Source organism: Culex pipiens, chromosome 3 (assembly GCF_016801865.2).
Source record: "Culex pipiens pallens isolate TS chromosome 3, TS_CPP_V2, whole genome shotgun sequence".
Classification (NCBI taxonomy): Eukaryota; Metazoa; Arthropoda; class Insecta; order Diptera; family Culicidae; genus Culex; species Culex pipiens.
In genome coordinates this window covers 41,387,235-41,413,130 of record NC_068939.1, presented here as the reverse complement: position 1 = coordinate 41,413,130, position 25,896 = coordinate 41,387,235, and the positions used below count along the sequence as shown (strand labels likewise).

General features: G+C 40.9%; 1 protein-coding gene across 5 annotated transcripts in view; it reads right to left on the bottom strand.

Annotated features, from left to right (window-relative positions):
- Positions 1 to 12,254: 12,254 nt before the first annotated feature.
- LOC120412388 (sodium channel protein 60E) overlaps positions 12,255 to 25,896 on the bottom strand; it is a 384,347-nt gene continuing 370,705 nt past the window's right edge. For 2 of the 5 annotated variants that reach the window (XM_052710780.1, XM_052710781.1), the window contains exons 21-34: positions 24,880 to 24,891; positions 24,088 to 24,393; positions 21,886 to 24,025; positions 21,640 to 21,814; positions 17,079 to 17,394; positions 16,490 to 16,765; positions 16,145 to 16,249; positions 15,719 to 16,065; positions 15,331 to 15,658; positions 15,057 to 15,259; positions 14,270 to 14,899; positions 13,586 to 14,187; positions 13,121 to 13,294; positions 12,255 to 12,868 (exon numbers count right to left, since the gene is read on the bottom strand). In XM_052710780.1, the coding sequence (XP_052566740.1) occupies positions 12,360 to 12,868; positions 13,121 to 13,294; positions 13,586 to 14,187; positions 14,270 to 14,899; positions 15,057 to 15,259; positions 15,331 to 15,658; positions 15,719 to 16,065; positions 16,145 to 16,249; positions 16,490 to 16,765; positions 17,079 to 17,394; positions 21,640 to 21,814; positions 21,886 to 24,025; positions 24,088 to 24,393; positions 24,880 to 24,891 (6,123 nt within the window). In that variant the 3' untranslated portion in view covers positions 12,255 to 12,359. Of the gene's footprint in view, positions 12,869 to 12,994; positions 13,295 to 13,585; positions 14,188 to 14,269; positions 14,900 to 15,056; positions 15,260 to 15,330; positions 15,659 to 15,718; positions 16,066 to 16,144; positions 16,250 to 16,489; positions 16,766 to 17,078; positions 17,395 to 21,639; positions 21,815 to 21,885; positions 24,026 to 24,087; positions 24,394 to 24,879; positions 24,892 to 25,896 lie in introns of all 5 variants that reach the window. The other 3 variants (XM_052710783.1, XR_008212573.1, XM_052710782.1) reach the window with 3 other exon arrangements.

Sequence of the window (25,896 nt, the reverse complement as noted above, 5' to 3'; positions counted from 1 at the left end):
ACTTTTTGATACTAGTATTGAAAAGTTCAACTTGTCAGCACTCATTACAGTGCTGAAAAGCAGAACTGTTGGGTTGCTCAATCATTATACAAAAAAGTTTCTTTGTTGTATGGACAATTGTCCACGAGGGGATATGAAATTTACAAAAAAAAACGTGGTTTAAAGGTGGTGCCAATTTGGCAAATTGTATTGCCGAACTTTTTTTGTTTTGTCAAAAGTAATTTTTTGAAATAAATTGAAAATATCGTCCATCGAAGTTTCAAAAATTATCAAAAAAAAAAAAAAAGAACAGAATTCAACTTGCAATAAAAAGTTTACCATTTTCAAGTGGGAAGTTGTATTTTTTGCAATCTAAACATATTTTTTGAAGGAAAAAAAATCCTGCAAAAACATTTTTCGAAGAGTTAGGAAAATTTCCTACAATTTCCATTTTTGACCTTGTTTATCGGTAAACTAGTAAATATTAAACGGCCTCTGAAAGCATTTTTTTTTTTTGGAAAATTACTTTTTTTAGGGGTACCTTATTACTGAGAAAAACGCAAAACAATTTTGTCCCACACATAAGGCTACGTGGTAAGTTTTCACGAAAAAACGTTACTTAATCCACCTTAAGGTGGTTGGTGCCTTCCTCACATTCATGTTGTATTTTAGGTTGAATTTACAAATTTAAGAGTATTTTTTATTTATTTATTCATTTAATTTGTTTATTATTATTGTTTTTACCAGAACAGCAATTTTCAATTCTTTTTTTACCAACTCTCCAAAATAAAGGGGAGGGGGCTGTAATTGAATTTAAAAGTGCTAATATGCTAACATTAGGTGCACGATGGAATTGCATGCTGTCCCCCTAGTCTTAGTAAACAATGCACAGTGTTCAGAATGGCAAAATTAAGTGGAATAAATTGATAACTCCTTTATTTGACGTCCTAGCGAAATGGTGTCTTCGGAAGAGTTGTTGTACTTGATAAGGGCTATCTTTTGAAGTTATTGACATACAGGGTGACGACCTTCCAGGGTGTCAACCAAAAACTAACTTTGTTGGATGACGTTGTAGGGCTTTGGTGTCTTGGGCAAAGTTGTAGAGGAAAAAATTTCATGAAAGTTTGTCGAAGGCGCCAAATTTGTAGCTCTTAATCTACTCGAGATATACGCCATTTTTGCAAAAATGGTCCAAAAAAGCACTTTTTTGGTGATAACTCAAAATGTTAGCATTTTAGCGGCCTGCTATGTTCTGGAGAGTTGTTTATGAAATAAAATTACACATCTTTGCCGAAGACAGCAAAATGTTTTGAGCCTTTATTGAGGAGTTATAACAATTTTTAGGTGATTTTGAGCCTATTTTCAAGTTGCTATGTTTTCAAAATGGCGCATTTTGGCGCTAAACCGAACAATGCACCTGAAAGTACTCACTTTCAACTACATTTCCTGAAAATATCTCCGTGTCTATCGGTGTCTATTTTTAGATAACTCAATTTTAGTTTGACTGTTTTTAATCAATTTATTTATAATTTTTAAGCGGAATCTTATTGAAAACGTGGTAATAATCGGTAAATTGAAGGGTAAATTGATCGATTATTATGGAAAAAACTATGTCTATGAAAAAATACGACAACCTTTCTGAATTGACCAAGAAATACTTAATTTCAAATACGAACAATTACTTAAAATTTTAACCTGCATTATTTTTGGGCTATATATGTTTTTATTCATAATTTTAGAATGTGTGTCATAATTAAAGCATAAATAATGTATTTTCTATAATAATCGATCAATTCACCCTTCAATTTACCGATTATTACCACGTTTTCAATAAGATTCCGCTTAAAAATTATAAATAAATTGATTAAAAACAGTCAAACTAAAATTGAGTTATCTAAAAATAGACACCGATAGACACGGAGATATTTTCAGGAATTGTAGTTGAAAGTGTGTACTTTCAGGTTCATTGTTCGGTTTTGCGCCAAAATGCGCCATTTTGAAAACATAGCAACTTGAAAATAGGCTCAAAATCACCTAAAAATTGTTATAACTCCTCTCGCTCTTATCAAGTACAACAACTCTTCCGAAGACACCATTTCGCTAGGACGTCAAATAAAGGAGTTATCAATTTATTCCACTTAATTTTGACATTCCGAACACTGTGCAATGTCTTTTGAATTGTATATTTCAGTTATAGTTCGTGTAAATCTTTGTCGAGACAAAATGATATACAGTCATCCCACATATTCGGAACACCCACAAATTCGGAACACTTTTATGATAATTTGTCAATAGCATGCCAAAATTAGCTTTTCTGTCGACCTTACTATTTTTAGAACCTTCATTTGGACATTATCTTGCTATTTCACTAGTAAAAGTAGGACTTTTTGAACAAAAAACTTCATTTGAAGACTATTTCGTCCAGAGCAGCAAAACACTGCCACCAAATGGCCTGTTTCATAATTGTGGGATGTTATTGTGCCTCCCACAATTGTGGATCACCAGAATTTAACTGATATTTTCACACAAAAAAGTTATCAAACCATGTATAAAACATCACTAAGCTTGAGTTTTATTGGTTTCAGTGTGTGAAGTCATTATTTGGTAATAAATATGTACTCCTGGAGAGTTCCATCCAAAGTTTGTTTACATTCGTAAGAAAAAAGTGTTCCGAATTTGTGGATTTCAAGGGTCAAAGTAATTCTTCAAAAACTTCATATAAAGTTAAAATTTGCAGATGCTCGATACAGCATTCGAACGTTCGCAAGAAAGCTTTCAAATGAAGGTAAAAGCGAATCATTAAGTTCAATTATCGATTTGCTATGATTTTTTGAACATTGGCCGATCTGGAAACCGTTCCGAATATGTGGGATGACTGTATTCAGCAACATAATTAATAGGGTGGGTACGTTTTTCAAAAAGTTCTCGGATCAAGTTTTAGTATGGTTCCCCTTGTAGGGCATGCCCATAGGGACTTTCATGCCAAATATCAGCTCATTTGGTTGTAAACTGGCTGCGCGCATCAGGGTTAAAGTTTACATGGGAATTACTATGGGAAATCAGAACTTTTTGTTCAAACGCTCCTACAGGTCTAGGAAAATCACGCGCCAACTTCTGGTATGGTCAGGCCTATGGGGAATGGTCTGGAGAACACTTTTTCCCGAAGAGAACATATGGATTCGTTGTCCCTAGACCTGGCGCATCGGCAAACAATCCGGTGTCTCCGGAATCAACGGTTTTCCTTCAAAAAGCATCAAATTTTCCTTAGCATGCTATGAAAGCTTGATGAACACCGCGACGCCATATGTCAGACAGCTACCACGTGGGTGAGAAACGGCTGGAATATTCAATTGCAAACCTTCTTTTGACTAGAAAATGATCATTTCGAGTAATCCTGATATTATTTAGTCGAATTCAGGATCTTTGCATAGCAAATTTGTATTTTTTTGCAAATATTTCAACCACGTGGTAGCTGTCTGACATATGGCGTCGCGATGTTCATCAAGCTTTCGTAGCATGCTAAGGAAAATTTGATGCTTTTTGAGGGAAAACCGTTGATTCCGGAGACATCGGATTGTTTGCCGATGCGCCAGGTCTAGGGACAACGAATCCACATGCTCTCTTCGGGAAAAGTGTTCTCCAGACCATTCCCCATAGGCCTGACCATACCAGAAGTTGGCGCGTGATTTTCCCAGACCTGTAGGAGCGTTTGAACAAAAAGTTCCGATTTCCCATAGTAATTCCCATGTAAACTTTAACCCTGATGCGCGCAGCCAGTTTACAACCAAATGAGCTGATATTTGGCATGAAAGTCCCTATGGGCATGCCCTACAAGGGGAACCATACTAAAACTTGATCCGAGAACTTTTTGAAAAACGTACCCACCCTAATAATTAATACAGACTTTTTTCCAGAAGAGACGCAGAAACTGCTTAAGCAATGTGGCAACCGGGTGATACGCATGCTGCGCGACTCTCGCGCGTAGGGATAAAGATCCGGCATTTGAGGTTATGCAAAAATCACCCTTTTTTGCAGCTACAACAAAACTTTTTCGTGGCATAACTTTAAAAGTACTTCACAAAACACAAATCGTGTGGAAAAAAAATCATGTCTACACACATCCCCACAGACATTTGTTCAGAATTTAATTCTGATTCGATAGGTATACGTGAAGGTATATCTAGGAGGTGTATTTAAAAAGTTCATTTTTCGAGTGATTTTATAGCCTTGCCTCAGTGAGGTGATGAAGGCAAAACGGATTTCCTCCTGATTTCTAGAACAAAGTACTGGATGTTATAGGCTCTTTTGAAAAAGCACACGATTTTGAACCAAACTGCATCAAAACTGATCAGGAGCAGATTAGCTCTCATTCTTTGGCTCGCGATATCCCGGAAACTATTCAATCGAATTTTAAGAAATAAAGAGGCAGTTTTTGTATATTTTGCTCGGTTTGTTCTAGAGCTCGTATCGAGGTGGTTTGATTTTAACATTTTTACTGAAAGAGCAGAAAATTTTACAAAGGTTTATTTAGTAATGTTGTAAATCGTACCAATAGTTTCCGAGATATCGCGCAATCACTTGAGAACGGTACATTTTGTCAAAAAAAGTTTTATGTGTAGATTCATTTTTGATTTCAAATTTGATTTTGCATCTAAAAATGATCTTTGCAATTCTGAAAATCACCCCGTAAAACATGTTTAAAAATCTCAAAATTTCAAAATGTATATTTAAAATAAACTGTCAAATGCGGGAATCGATCCCGAAACGTTCGACTCTGCAATGTACACTACACAGAAAAAAAAATCATGGTAATATTACATCTGGGAAGGGGTACATCTTTTATGTCAGAAAAAAGGTGTAATTTTACCTCTGGAAATGTGTAATTTTACCACTTTTCTGGTGTAATGTCACTTTTTCAGTCTAAATTGAGGTAAAATAACATCATAAAAGAGGTAATATTCAACCTTCAAAAATTACAGCTTCCAAATTTACATTATTTTTTTCTGTGTACAGCATTGCAGAATCGAAGGCGGGTCTTTACGGAAGTTGTCTCCACATTTCGAAAAGGTCCTGAAATTCATAGGCCGTTTTAGGAAACTTTGACTGTTTCGCGAACCCGCTTTCGTTCTACTTTGTTTCCGCTGGTCATGGTTGTTTTGGCACCGGAACGTATTTTGTAAAATCAGACAACGTAAATTCAAGCAGATCACAACAGCGACGCCGTCCCGCCTCTTTAGGTCAGCCGGCGACAATAACCGTAATAAACGCATCGCGTGTCCCCAAAATAGATTGGACGTTCTTTTCTTTCGTGAATGAAAACACAGCTGGCTTGTCAAATTTCACTTTAGTAATCTTTATTTACACTGGCTTTTCATCTTTTTTTTTGTTCTACTCTTCGCGTTACACTTGTTCTCCTCTTCTTTTTGTTTGCTCAAGTATTGATCTTTAAATAATTACACAACCATTTTTAATCATTATCTATCAATTTTAATAAGAACTTTTTTTTAATATTTTAACAAAATTCTAACTAACTCTCTACATATTAAATATATATGTATGTATATATGTGAGTAAACTTATTGATTGCTATTCATAAAAAAATCTCTCTTCCTCGCGCGAACTTCCCTAAACTGCGATTTACTTCTCAATGAATAAACTAACCTAGAAATAGAGGGACTTTCAACAAATCGCTAAAAGAATGTCAGGAAATCTTTTTCTCTTTCTCGCACTCAAACTACTCTCACTAATCATGCTCTCCCGTTGCGCACAATTTGCCTGTTTTCCTCTGAGTATTTAAAAAACGTTTTGCAATATATAATGTATACGAGCTACAATGTGGGAAATATTTCCCCTCAAGTTAAACGCTACTTGTGTCCACTTTTTTGTTTTGTTTTTATCTTCTCTGTAAAAATTTAAAACTACATAACAAGCCAAAAAACGAAGAAAAATCACCTCTCGCGCTCACACACGGTATCGTTTGCTAATAATTAATGTTTTTTTTTTGTATATCTGTTGTTTTCCCCTCTTATTTTTTGTTTGTTTGTAAATTTAGATATTGATTTGCTTCTGTTATTACTGGATTCAGACATTATGCGATTATTGTGGCTTTATTTTTTTTGTTTGTCTTCTCTTATTTGCTTTTTTCTCCATTATATACATATTTACACGACTTTTTGTTTGTTTATTTCTGCTTTGGAATGACGATCACTTACTTAATTATTACTGTTTTCGTTTTCTAGCCTTTTAAAGTTGTTCATATTCTCTGAACTAAAGTTTGGAAGTTTCTCTGTGAGTGTTGGTTCACAATCACGATAAATAGAGTTGCTAGCTCTTATGTATTTAGAGTTAAGTTCGAACAAGTGTTTGTGTGATGCCGAGTTTTTATTTTCTTTCATTCATTACTATTCGATAGAGGAAAATTTCTATAATAACTGCTAACGTCGAATTTAATAAATACCACTCTAACCACTTTTGTTTTCTTCTTCTTTTTTGCACTAGCTTCTAGATGATCTTATATAAAAATATACAGTTTAATTGACTTACCGTTTATCATTTTATGTTTGTTTTCTTTATGCTTCTCAATCGTAACGTAACACTAGAATATGTTGTTTTTTTTCTATTTCTTTTCCACTCTGTTGTTGGTTTGTTTGTGTTTGTTGATTTTACATTGCTGTCAACGTGTTTCGGTTTGTCTGCTTTTGTATTTTGGGTTGAGGGGACCTTGTTGGAACAATAGAATTCATCTGGATTTATTTTTCTTTCAAATTTTTGATGACAACTGGGAAGTTCGTCACTCAAAAAAGAACCATTTTCTTCAGGTATCGACGTTACTCTCTTGCTCCAAACGTGTGTTTTACTCTTTTTTTTGCGTTTCTTTGATTAATAGTTAATTTACCATAATTTTACATAACTATACACGAAGAAACCGATTTTCATTATTGTTTGATTTTTATCTTTTCTTACGGTAATTTCAATGTAAGCGTATCAAAGCCTTCCTTTTTTTGTTTTCTTAACGGTGCCCGATCCTGAATAATACCTTTAAACTTATAGTCAAATCAGAAAGACGCCAAAGAAGACTATTGTTTCCAACAATTTTGTGTATGTTAAGGTTGAAGCCTAAGCCGAAATCTATCGACGAGATCGTGAATCTCAGCGTAACGCACTTTGACGCAATTCGATCTAGGGGTCTTTCATCAATTACGTGGTTGTTTCTGGGGATATTGAGCGAATGACACTCCGCGAAAATATTAAAAGAGACTTGAAATTCGTAGAAAAAAAAAGATTCACGTAATTTACAGACAGCCTTTTAAACTGGTTTTGCAGATTTGTCTGAAGTTAAAAAAAACAACGGGAGAAAGTCTCACGAACTCGGGTTGCGCAACCACGCGATTCCTACGCACTCTTTGGCGTGGATTTTGATGATTGGGATAACTTGCGGGAGCACATGTATAATTTTAAGTTAAATTTGTGATTGATTAAACGAAATTCGTTTGCTTTATTATTTATTTTGACAATAGCTTCTCAAAACTTCTCAATGTTAAACAGATTGTTACAGTTAAATGATAATTATTTTATGATAAATCATTTCTCACAAACTTATGCAACTATCAGCTAAACTGCTACTCAAAAGACGGCCAACGGATGATTTCAATTGAAGGTAATCAAACCGGAGTGGGTCACCATAATTCGTCCATTAGCAAGATTCATGCGTTCCCATCTCAAGGTATTCCATTCGTGTTGGCTATCTGGCTGCTAAATCAATCCAAATAACAACACTCGAGTCGAAAACTGTTTGCAGAACCAATGCAAAAGTGCTGTCGCATTGCCCATCTACTTAGACCCAGTTTACTAAATGGTGCCTTCTCGCGGCAGTGTTGCCAAATTAAAGCTATTAAGCAAAAAATGCGTTTTACGATTTAAATTCGTTGAAAATTCACGAAAATTTATCTGTTAAAAACTCAAGCGTAGTGATATATCGTAACAATTGCTTGACCTGATCTAGAGAAAAAAAACAATAGTTTTGTACACTTACAACGATCAACTACATAATAGTCAATAATCCGCCATTTTCTCTACCGCGTCTCACAAACCTCAACCGTTCGTTCCCCGTCCGCGCACCTTCTAGCCTGAATGTGTTTAAATATGGTGAAAATATAAAATGTACTTCTTTTTAATGTTTCTATTTACAACTTTACTTGGTGTATAACTCTTAACGATGTTCGCGGTTCGAGAACGAACGATGCTGTCACATCGCCGAACGCGAACGCGAATTTTTCTCGAGACGATCGAAACTGAAAAACTTTTTTTTTTCTTCAATGTATAACATTATTGTTTTACAAAATAATAACTGAAAAATATATATTTTCCTTACGTTTGCGCTGGCGCAAAAAATCTTTCTACCTTATTTTATTCAAACTCGATTTAAAATGCTCACGTTGAAATCGCTTCCAAGTTGACACAGTTGGCAACCCTGGTCACAAGACTATAGTGGAGAGAGGTGTTCAAAAATACTTTTCGTTTGCTGCCGCCGAGTGATTGACAAACGCGCTCTTGTGGTGTTTCGATGGTAGCGTTTTTTTTTGCGTTATGGAAGCATTTGTTCAGCGATTTCGGTACCTGCTTTCGGTGATGACAGTTTGTGTGTGTTTGTGTTATTGCAAATAGAACCGCAGCGGTGGAGATGCCCTTAGTTGCTTAGTTTGGATTGGGTGTAAATAAATTAGAAGCTATTTGAATCGTTTTTTTAAGTAAGCTTAGGGTGACGATAAATAAATCACATCCTATTTACACGTATCTCATAAGGTATATCAAAATTAGTTTAGTCTTAAATAGTGATTATAGAAAATAACTGCTTTAACGATTGTTTCGTTTTGGAATGTATCAAATGGGTTTTTGTTTAAGCCGCTCCCTTTTTACAAACAATTAGAATTTACACTTTACCACGTGTTCTTCACAAACTTCATCCGTAATGGTTATCGTAAATTAATGGAAAGTTTTATTGGGCTTTTCATCATTATTGTGTTCGATTTTTCGCATTGCGCGACATTCTAATTTCTGATTTGTTGAGCAGTTGTTTTCAGTGTTTTTCTTCTTCCTTGCTTTGCTTAATTAGTAGTTAGTTAGTGGTATTTGCTGGTTACAAGTACAGAGAGAAGTTACTTCGGTAAATATTGATAGCTACGATAAATTCGATTGAAGATGTCTGTTTTGAACATTGCATTGCTCGCGCTCGATTTTGTTTCCTCTAATCCCTGGACAAAAATAGTGGCTATAAAATATACTTGTCTGTTTGTCGTTCCGCTAGATTTATCGAGTTAAAAGTATTCGTGAAACTTGAAGTCGTGCTCTCGGTACTAAAAATATATTGGTGGTTTCTCTCTACTGATATTTATTTTCTCTTTCGGGAAACATTATTAACCCTTAACGAAGACAAGAGGATAATCACACGCAAAAAGATATGTTTACTGTTCGTGATGATGAATTTAGACTTCGATGTCTTGCCTTGCTATTTGCGTTTAGAACGCGTACACGGACTTAGGGTTATCAACTAAAGTGCAAACTACTCTTGTTGAACAAATGTCGTGAACCTAAAATGCCTACCTTTGGCCTCACGTAGTCGGTTGTTTCTAGGAAACTTTGAAAGTAGTTGATTGTTATTACGATAGAAAATATTATTAATTTTAATTATTACAAAAGCAGAGATCATTTTATGTCTACGCATCGTTGATTAAAAAAAAGTAATCGATAAAATTTACGGTGATAATTTATTCAAGGAAAAAACATAATAACCAAATTTATTAGCAAAACCACAAATCAATTAAATATCGTTAACATCTTTAAGATTAGTTTTCAAAGTATATAAACAGTCATCATGATCTACCACACTAATTTTAACCGTCAAATTCAAAGTGAGAGATCTAGTTGAAAATGTGTCGTTTCAGATGCTTTTTGGTTTTGCGCCAGAATTATCTATTTGCATAAAAAAAACAACTTGAAAATAGGCTCAAATCACTTAAAAACAGTGATATCTCCTCTATTGAGGATTAAATCGTTTGCTGTCTTCGGCAAAAATGAGTATTTTTTATGTTACAAACAACTTTTCAAACATAACAGGCTGCTTCAATGCTAACATTTTGAGTTATTACCAAAAAAATGCCCTTTTCGATAATTTTTCAGAAATGGTCCCTATATTGGTTAAGTATCTATATTGGGTTTACCAAAATTTATTTAACGCAATTGAGCATTTCACCGAATCTGGCACAAATCTGCTAAATCTCATAATTAAACTGTTGGTTTTTGGCTTGAAACAGCACAATGTTTTAGCCTGTTCGGCGGCCGTACTTTTTGGGGCTAAACTGTACGTGAAAAACGACCGCCACGTGCTTCGGAATTTCAACCAATCAGAAGGTGGGTCGAAAATAGGCACATTGAAGGTCGGATCCTAGGAGCAATAGACCCAAAATAGGGACAAAGATGTTTTAGTTTTTCGGGCTGTTACAGCGATAAAAGGTATTTTTATAAAAAAAAGGTTTTGCATTAAAATCCCAACTGATACATGTAAATAAGCTAGGCGGCCTATAGTAGCCAAAGGTCCAAAATAGAGACAAACACCCTATATGTCTCGTGTAGATCAAGAGCTAGAAATGTGGCTTCTTCGACAACCTTTCATGAAATTTTATTCTCTTCATCTTCACCAAAGACACTAAAGCCCTAAAACAGGCCTGCCCAACCTTTTCGGCTCAATTTTCACAGTTTTGATCGTCAAAATTACAATTGTTATTTTTTTCATGGGTTATTTGATGGAATCGGTTCTCAGATGACCAGTGAACATTACTTTGATAAAAGTTTGAAAAAATATGTTTGCAGGCTGTTTTTATGTAAGTAAGTGTAAAATTGATCCGGCCCGCGGGTCGGATTGATTTTTGACGTAAAATGTAGATAAAAACGACTTGTATAAATATTTTTTCAAACTTTATATTCACTGATCATCTGAGAACCGATTCCATCAAAGAAACCATGAAACAATTGTAATTTTGACGATCAAAAAATGTGAAAATTGAGCCGAAAAGGTTGGGCAGGACTGCCCTAAAACGTCATCCAACAAAGTTAGATTTTGGTTGTAAACCCTGGAAGGACGTCACCCTGTATGACAATCGGCTGATGCACGAAGTGATTTGTTTACCTTTTTTTTTGGTACCAAACGTCAAACTATACAAAAATGCTGCCGGATCTTTTCCGGAAGAGATCCGGGAAAAAAAATCCGGCAGCACTTTGTGTTGATTTGACGTTTGCTGAGGGTGCCAAAAAGTTTTGTTATGTTCTGCTTGCAAAAGACAATAAAATAAACTACTATTCCAAAGACACCATTTGGGTAGGACGTCAAATAAAGGAGTTAACCTTTTTTCGACTATTTCTGCCATTCCGAACACTGTGCAACCATATGAAGAGTTCCAAAGATTTCATTAAAAAAAAAACAAATGTTATTCAATATTTTCATTTGATAACTTAGAAACATTGGGATTTGGGAATAAGGCATAAAACTTAACACAGATTGACTATTAGCCTGCTTCCAAAGAAATTAAGTTATTAATTAAATCACAGAGCAGTTATGTGTTCTTAAATACATATTTAAACACATTTGTAGACATTTTTGAAAAAAAACCTTACGTTGAAATGTATTTGAATTACCCTACCTAACTAATCAAACATCCTCGGTGTCCAGGTCCAATTGAAATAAATAGCTGCGATGAATTAGAAATATAGATAAACTTCAGTAAGTTCTATGCAACATCTGTTTATGTTTTATAACAGAAAATACTGTACAATCCTTCTGAGTTAAACGGGTCATTTATAGCCACCAACTTTTTTTCTCAGGACATTTCTAAACTAATGCTAGATTTGTTTACAATTTGAACTTTACACATTTTTTTTAAACCGGAACCGGATATTTACAGGGTGGTTTCGTTGGACCAAATCTAGAATACTAATTTTGTTTGAATTTTTGTTCAGATTTTTACACGTGCTAAACAGTTGAATAATGTGTGTTTCGCTAGAGTGCGTTCTAGTACTGTTCTTTTATAGAGTGAGCCTCTCTTTCTCACTAAAGTTAACGTACACTGACAGAGTATAGTGGTAAGCGTATTAAAAATGAGGTAAAAAATCTCGATGATGTAAATAGCATCTAGCTCGTCGGCGTCGGCGTTTTCGTGTCGCGGTACGCAGCCACTGGCACGGGATTCGAAGAAAGGACGCAGCCGGCGGGTTGCGGCCTGGCCAAAAAGTACTCAAAAAGGGGGAGAAGAAGATTGTCAACTAGTGGTATCCGGCTGGCTGCTGTCCGCGTCCTGGTCCAGTTGCTTCGGGTGGGACGTTTCGGTTGGTCAGCTCACCCTTCGGAGGTCTTCTCCGGTCTTTCGGGGACATTCAGGGGCGCCGCCGTCGGCTCCGCTTGTGGTGCTGCTACCGCTGCTGCAGTTGCTGGTCGCACTGCTCGTACTGCTGCTCATCCGTGCGGTATCGTACTCGATCTTGTCCAGATCTTGCTGTTGCAGCGGATGTACGTGAGCCCGGGGAGGAACTTCCGGTGGAATGATCGCCGGCTTGGTCTCCTTCGGTTCCTCATAGTCGTAGAAGATGTTGGAGGTATCGCGCGGCAGATTCACATCGATCGGTTCCGGGTCAACCATCGTGATGACCGTATCATCGCTGGGCAGCTGTTTCTGATCCGGCGTATCCGGAGACTCCTTCGGACTCTCGACGCAGATGGTGACCACCGGACGGGGTCCCTCGTCGCAACCACCTAGAATTTGATAATCAACATTCGTGCCAGGGGAGATTTTAATATCGCTTGCTTTGGAGGGATCACGAGGCTCTTTCACTTTGGTCTCGTCTAGAAGAGAAGTGAAGTGCGCCAACACGAATACCAACAACACATCGGGGGGATGAGAGAACAATGGAAGAGAGAGAGAGAAGAGAAAGAGAAACACACGGGTGATTGTAGGTGCAACACACTCACACACGCACGCTAAACAATGTAGCCGGCTGTACAGCTGTGAACTCTTCGTGCCTCTTCGTGAAGGCATTTGCAGGGTGGTGCGACATTACTTGAACAACACATCGACACATCGCTGATCTTCCTTACCTTTCTCGTCCACGTCCGACTGGTACTCTTCGCTTTCGCGATGCACCAGCACGTGCACCAGCGTCGCTTCTCCGCCGGGCAGCTTGACGAGGTTAGGGCCGGTCGGAACGTCCGGAGACGGTTCCGTCACCAGAATGCTAACGTCTGCCGTCGAGACCGAGAGGGTGTCATCCGCTGGAAGGGTTAATTGTTTAAGTAGTCGTTTCATTCAGACGCTGTCACGTATGCTGCCCTAAATGGCATTGTCAGCGATTTGTGGCTGCGTCCTTACAGCGTCAACATTGGCTGATGCATGAAGTGATTTGTTTACCTTTTTTTGGTACCCTCCGCAAACGTCAGATCATACAAAATTGCTGACCGCAACCCGGGAGAGATCATCCGGCTGCAATTTGTATTGATTTAACGTTTGCTGAGTGTGCCGAAAAGTTTGGTTATGTTCTGCCTGCAAAAGACAATAGCACTTACCGACTGCGGCATTCCGGTTCAACCGGAGGGCACTTTGCGCGGAGAAGCCACGCTCCAGCGGAGGTTTCTTCTTCACGAAGCTGGTGGCCCGTTTGTGCTTCACCGGCGGCGTTGGTGACGCTACCGGTGTGGTCTTGTCCAACGAGGTCGGCAACGAGAGGTCCGTTTCGCTCGTCTTGAGCGGTCGCTTTTGCGGCTGGGGCGAGTTGTTGGACTCTTCGACGGCGTCTTGCCGGCCGAGGAAGAACGGAAAGTTGTAAAAGCTCCGCCGCCGGGGACCGGCCTTACCCTCGATGGAATCTTTCAGCTCTTGCCCGTTGGCGTGCATCTGCTTGACGTCTTTGGCGGTATCACTCGTACCGGACACCAGCATCAACGGAAGGTTCAACCAAGGTCCAGCAAGTTCGCTTAGATCGGAAGCGTCGGAAGCACGAGAGGATTTGCGGGACGATGCACGACTGGAGGTAGCCGTGCCTCGGCGGTGTACCTGCAGGTGGAGGAAGTTCAGGGCGGACAGTTTGCTCTGCCAACCACCGGGACTCGAGGTCTGGGTGTTTTCGTCTTCGAGAGACATCGGAGAGCGCTCTCTTTCCTTCTTCAGCCTGTTTTGGAGGGAGAGAAAAAGAGTAAAACAGCAATCGTTAGTGATTTCCAATTTGGGTAAAACCAGCTGCGTAACCATACCTTAGATACTCCCGCCAAGCTGTCTGGATGGTCTTGGCGGCCTTCTCCTGTCGTTTCCAGATGCGCGTCGAGGAGACAATCTCTAACTCCTTACGAGTTGGGAACTGTTTCTTGAACTTCTGGTCCATCTGGTCTTGCAGCTGCTTGAAATTGTCAGTCTCCTCCACATGCCCTAGTACGTGCTTGACCAGGGCATGTAGAATATCCAAGCAGTGAATCTTGTTGCCTTTGGATATTGGCAAGTTAAACGACACCAGTGCGACCGTGTTCGGCTTCGGTATACCCAGCGGGGGGTCTAGCGAAGCGATAAAGTCCGACAGCTGGTTAAAGTGAATAAACTGTCCCGCATGGGGGTCGTATTTCGACCACCGGATGTAGAACATCTCCAAATCGTCCTCGACGATTCCGATCTCCTCTTCCTGGTGGGCCTGGTTGAAGTTCTCGAGGATGATGGCGATATACATGTTTATCACAATCATATAACTGATTATAATAAAGCTGGTAAAGTACGTGATTGCCAGAAGCGGATGACCGCAGTCGCCGTTCGAAAGATCGGGCGCCAAATTGCAGTCGGGCGGCTGAATCATGAGCGATTCCAGGACATCGTTCCAACCGGCCGATGTCATCAGTCTGCAATGGATAGGTGGTTATTTCTATTTCATCACGGCTCATTTAAACGTCATCGTCAATTCTTCTGAAACAAGTTTATGTCGGTTTACGGCATCCCGTCCACGGCTTTCAAGAATCTTACGTACGCAGCCAGATAATGGCCGAACCGCGACCTCACCTAAACAGCAGCTGCATGCTCCGGCCAAACGTCTCAAAGTTGACCATATCGTCGAGGGCACCCTGCTGCCGGACGTGCCCAAACAGTGACATCCCGATGATGGCGTAGATGAACGTGATCAACGCCAGCAGCGCTCCGATGTTGAACAGTGCCGGTAGCGATACCACCAAGGCAAACAGCAGCTTTCGTATACCTTTCGCAGCCTATGAAAATACAAAAAAAAACGATAAAGAAGATTATGATGCGATCTTCAGCCCTAGCAAGATCGCCATGCCTTGATCAGCCGCAGTATTCGCCCGATTCGGAACACGCGAACCACGCGCAGCAGCGTCGGCGAGATGGGCAGATCGATCATGATGTCCTCCATCAGGATGCCGAAGATCGAGGCGAGCACCAGCAGGAAGTCGAACACGTTCCACGGGACGGTAAAGTAGTGGTAGCGCAGCCCGACGATCTTCACGATCGCTTCCAGCCCGAACACGGTGGTGAAGAACGCGTTGCTGACCTCGAGCACGAAGAAGACGGCGTGCGGTTGATCGTAGTGCTCGATGCCCATCGTGAGCATGTTCAGGAAGATCAGCACGAAGATGGCGATTTCGAACCTGGAAGAGAGGGTCGGTTGATCGATGAACAGGGGTTTGTGTGATTACCCGTAAACGTACCTCCGCGAGTTGGAAAGATCGTAAAACATGGCGAGAAACTGGTTGATCGGTCGCTTGATCACCTTCTGGGGCTTCTTGCGGCCCAGCTTCTTCATGGCAGTGTAGTAGTGCTTTTGCGACTCGGTCAGGAACATCTCCAGCACTCCGCCCTCGTACTTCTTCTTCAGCATGTTAAAGTTGTCGATGATGACTCCGATGAACAGATTGAGCGTGAAGAACGATCCGCACACGATAAAGATCACAAAGTAGATGTAAGCGTACAGGTTCGCTTCCCGCTGGGGCTGCAGGTCGACGCCGCGAGCGTCCACCGCGTCCGCCATAACCTCCATCCACCCTTCAAAGGTGGCCTGTTCGGGAAAACCGGTTAGCAAATTCGAGCACCTTGTCAAAAAATCGGAATCCCAATCCCAACGGGCAGCTACTTACCACCTGAAACAGTGCCAGGTAGCCCATACCGACGTGATCGAACGTGATCTTGGAGTTGATCCAGGTGTAGTTTTGGGCGAAGCATTGCCACTTGTCGTTGACGATCTAGACGGCGGGAGAGAAAGAGCGGAGAGAACAGCGCGGACAAAGCAAAACAAAGAGCGAGAGAGCGGACGAGCGCAGAAATGGGCGGGGCGAAAAGCGCAGAAGGTGGAGTTCGAGAATCGATATTAGTTCGGATTTTTTTTTTCGAAAAGGGGGCGTTGTAAGATTGGCTGTGGAAGAGAGGGGCGGAGCCTAGCACGGCAAGTTGAGCATAAGGTGGGAGCGGCGGTGGATACTTACGTGGATCGGCAGCAGTTCGCCGTCTTCGTCAACGCACTTGAAGAACTTCCCGCCAAAAAACTGTACGCCCATGATCGAGAAGATCAGCCAGAAGACGAGACATACTAGGAGTACATTGAAGATCGACGGGATCGCATACATCAATGCATTCACTACTATTCTCATGCCCTGCCATCGGGATATTGCTCGCAGGGGACGGAGCGCGCGCAACGTTCTGAGCGAGCGTAGTACTTTCAAGTTTTCGTTCTCCTCGATCAGCAACGAGAATACCGACACCTGTGGACGGAGAAATCGGAGAGCAACCACGCGATCGGCGGTCGTTTGTTGGTGTGCGAAAGAGAGAGAAAGAAAACAGAGAGAGCGTGTGTCGTGGCGAATTAAAACTCGCGATTAGCCAGGTGGTTTACTCAATGTTTGATAATTTCAAGAGAGAGAAAAATTTGTGTTTGATCGAGAGAATACGAAAGTGGTGGTAAAGAGAGCATTCAAATTGGAAACAAAAATCATTATTCAACGAAACAAAAACCAAGGATCATAGAAAAAGAGAGTTAAAAAAACAAAGAAATTTAAAAACCACCAAAATACGTACGAATACGATGATAAAGTCCAGTATCGTCCAGAAGCTGGAGAAGTACTTGGTAAACCCCAGGGCGACCCACTTGAGCAACATCTCGATGACAAAGATCAAACAGAAGACAAAGTTGGTCCAGTAGAGGATCTGCTTGAGCCGCTTGTTCTTGTCCAGGTGGATGTCCTCGAAGCAGAGCGTGATGCTGGACGCAAAGATCAGCACCAGCACGAACCACTCGAAGGCGGGCGTGTCGACGTACTGCAGGGTGGACTGCCGAAATCGGTACCAGCGCTGGCCGAGGTCGGTCTTGAGACAGTTGTCCCAGCACTTGCATCTGGTGGCGGCGGCGGCGGTGGCAGGAAAGAAAACGAGGGTTGTTTTTGCGTGAGACGATGATCATTTAGTGCGCGCTGAGAGTGCGTTGAGCTTGTGACCAGTCTCGGGGTAAGACAGACGGGAGATCGGGTGTGGCAATGTATTGAATCACTGGCTTTTTGAGGATCTTTGAGAAGCTCTGATTTTTTTTCTACCTTGTTTCGCACTTTTGGCAACAAAAAAACCGAAACATGTCACCAGAATGTTCAACTTTGGGAAATATTATAATAAAGACAAATTTCACCGTTTTAAAAATAAAATTAATTGTTAAGCAAAATCATCAAGATTTGATTCCTAAAATGATCATGTGTGACTATTTTAAATTTGTCTGAGAATCTTTCAAGTTTGTTCTGTCCGTTCCCTAGATACTGCCACAAAAAAAATAGAATACAGAAATTTTCTAACAAAGGCCTTGAAAACGATTTTAACAAAAAGAATTAGGCTTAAATTTGTTTTTTGTGGGATTTTGATTTTTTTAAATTAACTATTTTCTCTTAAGGGTATACAAGGAAGGGACCGTGGTGTAGGGGTAAGTGTGATTGCCTCTCACCCAGTCGGCCTGGGTTCGATCCCAGACGGTCCCGGTTTGTAATTGCCTCAACAATCAAGCCTTCGAACACCTAGTTTCGAGTGGGAATCTCGTAACCGAGAACGTCAAGGCAATGCTGTAGAGCGAATAATTTAGATTTTTTTGGTATACAAGGAAATAAAATGGCAACAACAAATCTATCGAATCTATCGAAAATCTGACAAAAGTAAATTCAAAAATAGTCTTAATAGTCAGGAACCCGTGCCTGCAATTCCCGTATACAGTTTATATGGAATTCCAATAAGAATGTAACAGAAAAATCAGGCATCGGGTCCAGACTGTTAATCAATACTTAAAATTTTGTTAGGCCACCAAATCGATTGGAAAATTCTATTTAGTTACAGTACAGGTCAGCCGAGCAATTCTCCACCAAAACCGGAAATGGATTTTATTTGTGTTTTTTATTTGGCTCAAACTTTGTTGGGGCCTTCCCTAGAGCCAAAAATCCGTTTTTAGCCATTTCTTCACCCATGCAAGGTTTCATACAATTTTCGCAGCTGTCCATACCAAAATTGTACGTGATCTTTCGGAAATCTGTATCTTTTTGGTTTCTTCGGCAAAGTTGTTGGTATTGATAAAAACTACATCTATGAAGCTTGCAAAAAAAAATGCTGACTTTAATTTTTTTTTTTACAAAAAATATATTTTTACCGAATCTGTTTTTCCCTATTTGTGAAATTTGTTGATATGTTTTGGGAGACAAAAATCGCAACTTTTGAGTCAAAGAAAAGTACGGACCAAAATTTTGCCACCGAGCTTGATTATTTGAAAAATATGTGTTTTTGGAAGTATTGAAATTTTATTTTAATTTTTTTTCCAGTTTTCAATGTAAAATCAAATTTTTAATCGAAAAGTACTTACTTAAATACATTTGATAAAGTGTGCCTTCCAAGAGACAGCGCAATATTTTTTTCGAAAAGTTAAAAAAATATCCTATAAGTTTGTCCAAGAGAGAAAAAATTTGGAAATTTTTGTCCAAATCTTCCAAATATTTTTTTCGATTTTGATGTTTTCCGTGTACCCATTTTTTTAAATTTAAGTGGTTAAATACACATAAAACGTCAAAAATGTCATAGGTTTGTTTGAGCACACATTTAAACTTTTTTAAATCTATTTCAGGACATCAAAATATACATTTTAATCTACTAACAAAACTAGTTCGAAGACATTTGATTGTACCTTTGCCGAGATATAGCTATTTGAAGTTATTCGTTTAAAAAAACGGGTGCCACGATATCTCAGAACTTTGACCATGACATGTGCATGACGAATGCCGATTTTCAAAAAAAAAAAAATTAAGAACGATTAAAATATTTTTATGTTTTTCATATAAAAAAAATTTACAGCTTTTAATTTTTGTTCTTTTTTTTCAAATGCAAAATTTCAAAATCGGGCTTCGTCATGCACACGGGAATTGTCTTGAGAGTCTTCACCCCAAATTTCAGCGAATGTGGTACATCCCATATCAAGATATCGTGGCACCCGTAAATCAACTCGGTGTTTCGAGAAAACGCTCACAAAGTTTGACAGTTCGCTTTGCGTATGGCAAAATTTTGAGCTTAAATCGTCTCTTACTCAGTTTAGTCACGAAATATCTTCATGAAACTTTCAGGAGTGATTGGAAATCATCTTTTTAGTAGATTTAAATAATTTTCTGTAATATGAAATTTAGGGATTTTCTCCATGTATGTAACCCCTTAAATAGTTCTCACCAATGCCTTCAATTTTGCCAAAGACACCAATCGATCAGAAAATTCTAAAAAAAATCTTGTGTTTTATAAGGGTCCTATAAACGTATGAACACCATAGCTTATAGAACCTTTAAAAAAAAATTAGAAATGCAGATTTTCTTATTTTCAACCTTGTATGGGGAAACCAATGACACAAAGTGGCTTTTATGATCAAAGTTTGAGACAAATAAAAAATAAAAATGCATGAAATTTATGCAAAACGTGGTCTTCGTGATGATAACCCAGAAATTTAAAAAACATGAAATCGGTTGCATTTGTGCAAGCATTTTGATAATGAACAATCAGAGCATCCGACCTTAAAACCGATGATTTCCAAAACATGCCTCATCTGTGTCCTTACCCCGAAACTGGTTTGTTTTTGGAGGGAAGTTGCGAAGAATGTACAGAACCTCCTGTTTTATAGATAATTACAATAGAAAAAATAAATAAATGTTTAATTACACAGTTATCAAGCACACATAACTCTTCTTCTAAATATCTTGAATTGGTTTAAATTACGACACTTTGGTGTTCCACTTTATGTCTGCTTGTCTGTGAATTTAATTAATTATTATTATGATATTTTAACAAAGCCTAACAAATAGAAGCATGCATTTTTCTAGTACAAATCTATGATAGGGTTTTTTTCGGTTGGGAGAGTCTATTAACAAAAGATGCAGGTTTAGTGAAGAAGTTAAATCTTAGTCTGGGATTTATTGAATATTTTTAATGATCAAGCTGATATCGATAAAATGAGCATGCAGGAATGCGATAAAATAAAAGTAATAAGTTGACATTTTTAGCACAAATGTTCTACTGGGCATATTTTTATTGTACTGTATTGTTACAAAAAGGAGTAAGTAGCTATGTTATTTTTCTGTAATTAGATATTATTCTCAGTAGAATCTAAAGAGTTTGAAAGAAAATATTTACAAATAGCGTTTCAATGAAGTATGAAAGCACGCATTTTAATTAGATCTTTAAGCACGCGTTGAATTGTAGACTAAAGGCTCAATATGAAAAGGCTTCAATATTTTAGCAAATGCTTGAAATTCAAAAAAAATGCAATCTTTATCGTTAGATGCAAGCAAATTGTATGAATCGACAAACTACTTAACAAAGAAATTATTTATTTACAAAAACACAGCTTTGCCATGTTCCAGTTAAGAGCCCTTTTCAGAAAAACTCGCTTCACCGAGGTCCAAAAGCGAATGCATGAACATTCTCTAAAATCTCGTCTCAAATTGACCTTCCCTAGCTCACGGTGAGATTGAAAGATGGAGCATATAGCGAGCAAATCAAGAAGTTTAGTAAGTAAGTTTGGTCAAGTTTGTGCTACAGTTTTGCCTGTTGAAATAAAGTTGTTGGTGGAAAAGCAGTGTGATCAGGGTGGAGGGAGGTGGGAGGTTAAGAATGACGAAAGCGGAATTGCGGAAGCTGTGGGGAAAACCGAGAACCGGGATCAATTTTTTTTTGTTGGCTAAACATCGACGCATCCTGCACACTACTCTCTACCTGGGATTGAGGGGGTGAGTGGTGTTTCGGTTGTGTGAGATTTTGAGGATTTTCATCGTGATCTTTTTGGTGCGGGGGGCAATTTCCGTGCGCCTTCAGTGCCAGAATGAACCGAATTTTTCCGTAACCAATAGTGTGGATGATGCACTCCGTGTTTTTTTTTTGTGGGTGTGACTTGACGGTGAAGAACTACCACAGAGAACTGTGTAACTTGCGCGTTTGTTCTCTGTGGCACTTTTGCGGGATTGTGGACTGTTTTGCCGGAAGTACACATTGATTACACTCAAACACTGAGACACACACACACCGAGTACTGGGCACATCCACCTAGCGGAGGGCGTTTCTTGCCTGTGCGGCGCGTAATACTCACTTTTCGTAGCACTTTTGGGGGAAGCAGTCCTGCGGTATCTTGGGCGCCTTCCGACGGCCAAAGCTGGGGAACGCCATCGGGTCGTCATAGACGCCTTGCGAATTACGACGACCACCAACGGTGATGTCGTCCACGTAAGACACCAGACAGTGCCACGGCTTCCCCGCTAGGTTCACTGTTGGGGAGGGGAGATGATCAGAATTAGTGAGAGTTGTTTTGTTTTTTGGAAGGTTCTTTAAAGCTTACAAGGCGCGTCGGATTCGTAGGTCTTGTACGGAGTCCGCTTGGGCGTCGGCTGTGCCGAGCTGTCCTGCCGGGACGTCTCGCCGTATGTGACCGTCTTTTTGAGCGGTGCCTTGGGCGGTTCCACGATCGTGGTTTGCCCGCCGTTTTCTTGAGCAATGTTTCGCTGGAACTCCTGTATGCTGATGCCGATTTGGCGGGTATTTTCGCCGATTGGTTTCTCGCAGTTTTCCACGCTGTAGCTGCTCTTGAGCGAGAGCGTTTCCAGCCGATCTTTGGACAGGTTCTTGCGTGGAAGCTTTTCGCTGGAGACCTTCGGCACGGTCGCCTTCTCGTCCTCGTTGCCCTCTTCGACGCGTTCGATCAAGCTGAGCCGCTTGATGCGGTCGAAGCTGCTGTGGAAGTCGTTCTTCCGTCGGAACACGATGGGGATTGTACTGATGTTGTTGTTGTTGTTGCTGGTGGTTGGTGGATCCAAACCTGGTGTCAGGAATTGTTTGTCCTGCTGTGCGGCGGCGAACGGTGCCTGCAGTTGATCACAGAGTTTCTTAATCTCTAGTCCCATGTTGAACTCCTCGTCGGTAATGTTGCGCTGCTTCTCCAGGCTGCGCCGCTTGGACGCCTCACTTCGCTGAGTATTGCTATCGGTATTACTGCTATTACTATCGTTACCGGTACTAGTCCTAGGGTTATTGTTACACGTATTACTGTCGTTATCACTAGTATTATTGCCATGCGTGTTATTGTTGTCTTTACTACTCCTATAATTACAAACGGTACTGGATTTGGGCCTCCGCAGACGGACCACTTCTTCCATCACAGCCTTCGACGGGCACGTGATCGTGTCCGAGTTGCGGCGTTCGCGTTCCGGCGACGTCGGAGGTTCCGTCTGCGAGTGACTTCGACCCAGCGACAGCGATTTGAGGCTCTTCAGCTCCGTGTCGAAGCTGTGAATGATGTCGTCAAACTCGGACGTCTTGACCAGCGGTTCCTTGTCGTCCGAATCGGGCCGGGACAGCAGACTGCCGTTGTCCACCGAGATCATCGGTCGCTGTGGCATCTGCTGCTTGTCCAGCGATCCGCAGATGCTGCCCCCTCGCCGGTTCTCCAGCGCTTGAAAGATCGAATTGGATATACTACTTAAATTAGACTTTAGGCTACCGTTGGAGATCTTCCGATCCGGAGAGTAGATGATGTCCTCCTTCTTGGAGTTGAGCAGCAGACTTTCGGTGTCCGCTTCGACGATCGCGCTGCTGTAGCCGACCGTTTCGCTGAAATAGTTGTTGCTACTGTCGAACTCGTCGTTCAGGAACTGAAACAGCTCCTTCTGCTCGCAGTTGAGCAACTCGTCCTTCAGGTTCATCTGGTTCAGCAGCTCGTCCTGGTCGATCGAGAGTGTGTTGAGCGAGTGGTCCGACAGACGGTTGGCGGCCAGCACCGCCTTGCGCATACTACTGCTGGTACTTGGCGAACGTTGTTGGCTGATCGGCTGCGAAGCCGGCTGCGGCGGGGAGGCCGTTATCGATTTGTCTAAACTACTTTTCCTATCGGCTACTAAAAAATGATTATCTTCACGTCTAGGTACTACCGTCTGTGTCTGTGTTGGCGTTTGGATGAGCGAGATATTGCTGTTGCGTAGGTAGGTCGACCCGGCGTTCAGCACCTCCTGCACCAGCGGCGAGTGGCACTTGGCCAGCGAGGTCGCCAACGAGTGCGCGCTGGAAGTCCGCGACGAAGTCTTGTCCAGCGATTTCCGATAGCTCGGCGATCGGTTCAACAGCGACTTCTGGTACTGCAAGTAAGCCTCGTCGTACGGAATGTGGATCGACTGCTCGTTCGGGTCGATCTCGGAAGAACTGATGGGATTGAGGGCACGCAGCTCGAGCGACTCCGTCACCGTCGGTTCGTCCTTGCTCTGCTGCGTGCCAAAGCCGGAAGACATTTGCTGCAGAATCTTGCGCTCCACGTCGGTCATCTGCACCGGTGCCGCCACCACCGACTGCACGTTGTCGTCCGGGAGTTGTCGGTCGTCCATCTGGGACACCGTTTCCTGACTGCCCGAAATGGTACGCAGCGGTCGATCTTTCAGCGGGATCTCGTAACACAGTTCGTCATTAGGGACGTTCCCTAGCGCCAGAGATTCCTAAAAAAAAAATAGCAAAAATTAAAAAATCACCAAATTCCAAACCCCAACTCTCCCCCAACCTGATAGCTGTGGCTGTAGATCGGTCCCGCTCCTCCGATCACGCCACCCCCACTTGTGATCGTGCCCCCACCGGGCACCACCACCATCGACCGGAACTCCCCAGGTAGCACGATCGCGGAGTCCTTCAGTGCGGCCGTGTACTTTTGCTTCTCCTCGCGCTGCTTGATCACGATCTCGTTGACGAGCTGCTCGAGCCGGGTGTTGGACTCGTTCTCGTTCTTCTCCTTGTTGGCGTTCCGCTTCTTCCGTACGATCGACCGGATGCGCTCGAAGCTGCGCGCCAGCTTCGAGTCCTCGCCGACTTCCTACGGTGGACAGTGAGGCATTAGACGGTGTGGTCTTTGGAGGTGCTTCATTTGGAACATTGGAAGCTTGGGCTTAACGTCGCTTGGACAAGCATTTCAAACTACGGCTACACACTAAGCTATGCGGAAACCCGGAGAACCTCTAGATATTGATCTACAATTAAGCTACAAGCGTTAGCACACCCTAAATAACCCAAAAGAGAAGTATACATTTCTATCTATCCTAGTGGCTATTCAACCTAATTCAACAAGATGGCGGCGATGACGCCATTTTTTCTGGCATGGTCGCCATCTTGTCACGATCTATCTGGAGGGGGAGGGGCTGTACACAGCTCAGCCAAGTGCGTAGCAGTGGGCGGATAAGCTATTCTTGCTTTTTTTTTAAAGAAAAAGTGAGTTTAAGGTGAGGTTTTTCCCATTAAAATATTGAAAAAGAAATTTTGAAAATTAAGAGTAGAACTTAAATCGCTCGTCAACGGTTTTTACCTGCTCGAAACTCTATAGACACGAATAGAGGTTATGTTTGTTTTTTGATTTTGTGGATTGTTTGGAGTGATTTTTTTTTTTGGTGATTCAGTGATGGTGTCACGCGGTTCCGTCGGTACAAATCACACGGTGATTCACAGACACGAGGTGGACAGTGTGTAGTGATTTGATTCGTATTTTTGTGTTGTTTTTTGGACAGATTGTTTGTTTTCCAAAGAAGTGCCCGGAAGTTGGAAGGAGAAGAGTGCCGACGTTGGTTTTGTGGGTAGAGTTTGGTTTGGAAAGTTGCAGGAGATTTTTTTTATTTGTGTTTCGGTGGCCGATTTGGAGAGAGGAGAAACATACACACATTTAATATAGTAAATTTGGTTGGTTAATTGCTGCTATTCTACGTTTATGACTGATTCGATGAAATTATAAGTTTTAGTGTACAGTGAGATATTTCCAAAGTGATTTCTAGGTATGTAATAGTTTGCATTAATCTTCATTGCTTCTAAAATCAATATAAGAGTGCTTTTTTTCGTGTTTCATTTGAAACTATCCGTTCTAACAAAACTATACATTTCTAATTTTGTTGGTGCTCGCTCGCACGCACACGACCAAACGTTTGTTTTGAAAGTGTGCGTGAGCGCCGTATAAAAAGTGACAGTTGGCCACCTTTCAAGTAAAACTTTGGCAAACCAACGTGGTACATCCATAAAGGTGTCAAACGAAATAAAAATCGGTTTGTTTTTTCTATGCTATGCTGCTTCAAAATAATTCAAATAACCATCCCTTTCAAATTTTTCATCCTCTAAACCCCGGAAATGCAACAGAGGGGACAGATTGTTTCAGCCACATTTTACCGGAGCAGATTTACATGCAAATAAATACACACTTAACACTTCATAAACATTCATCTAGTGGCAAGGGGTAGGGCCGATTGGTTTTCCCAGCTTTTCCCGGTCAAAAGCAGACACCTCTAGAGCGGAAACACAAACACACCCACGCATGAAGAGTTTTTCCCAATTGAAATTC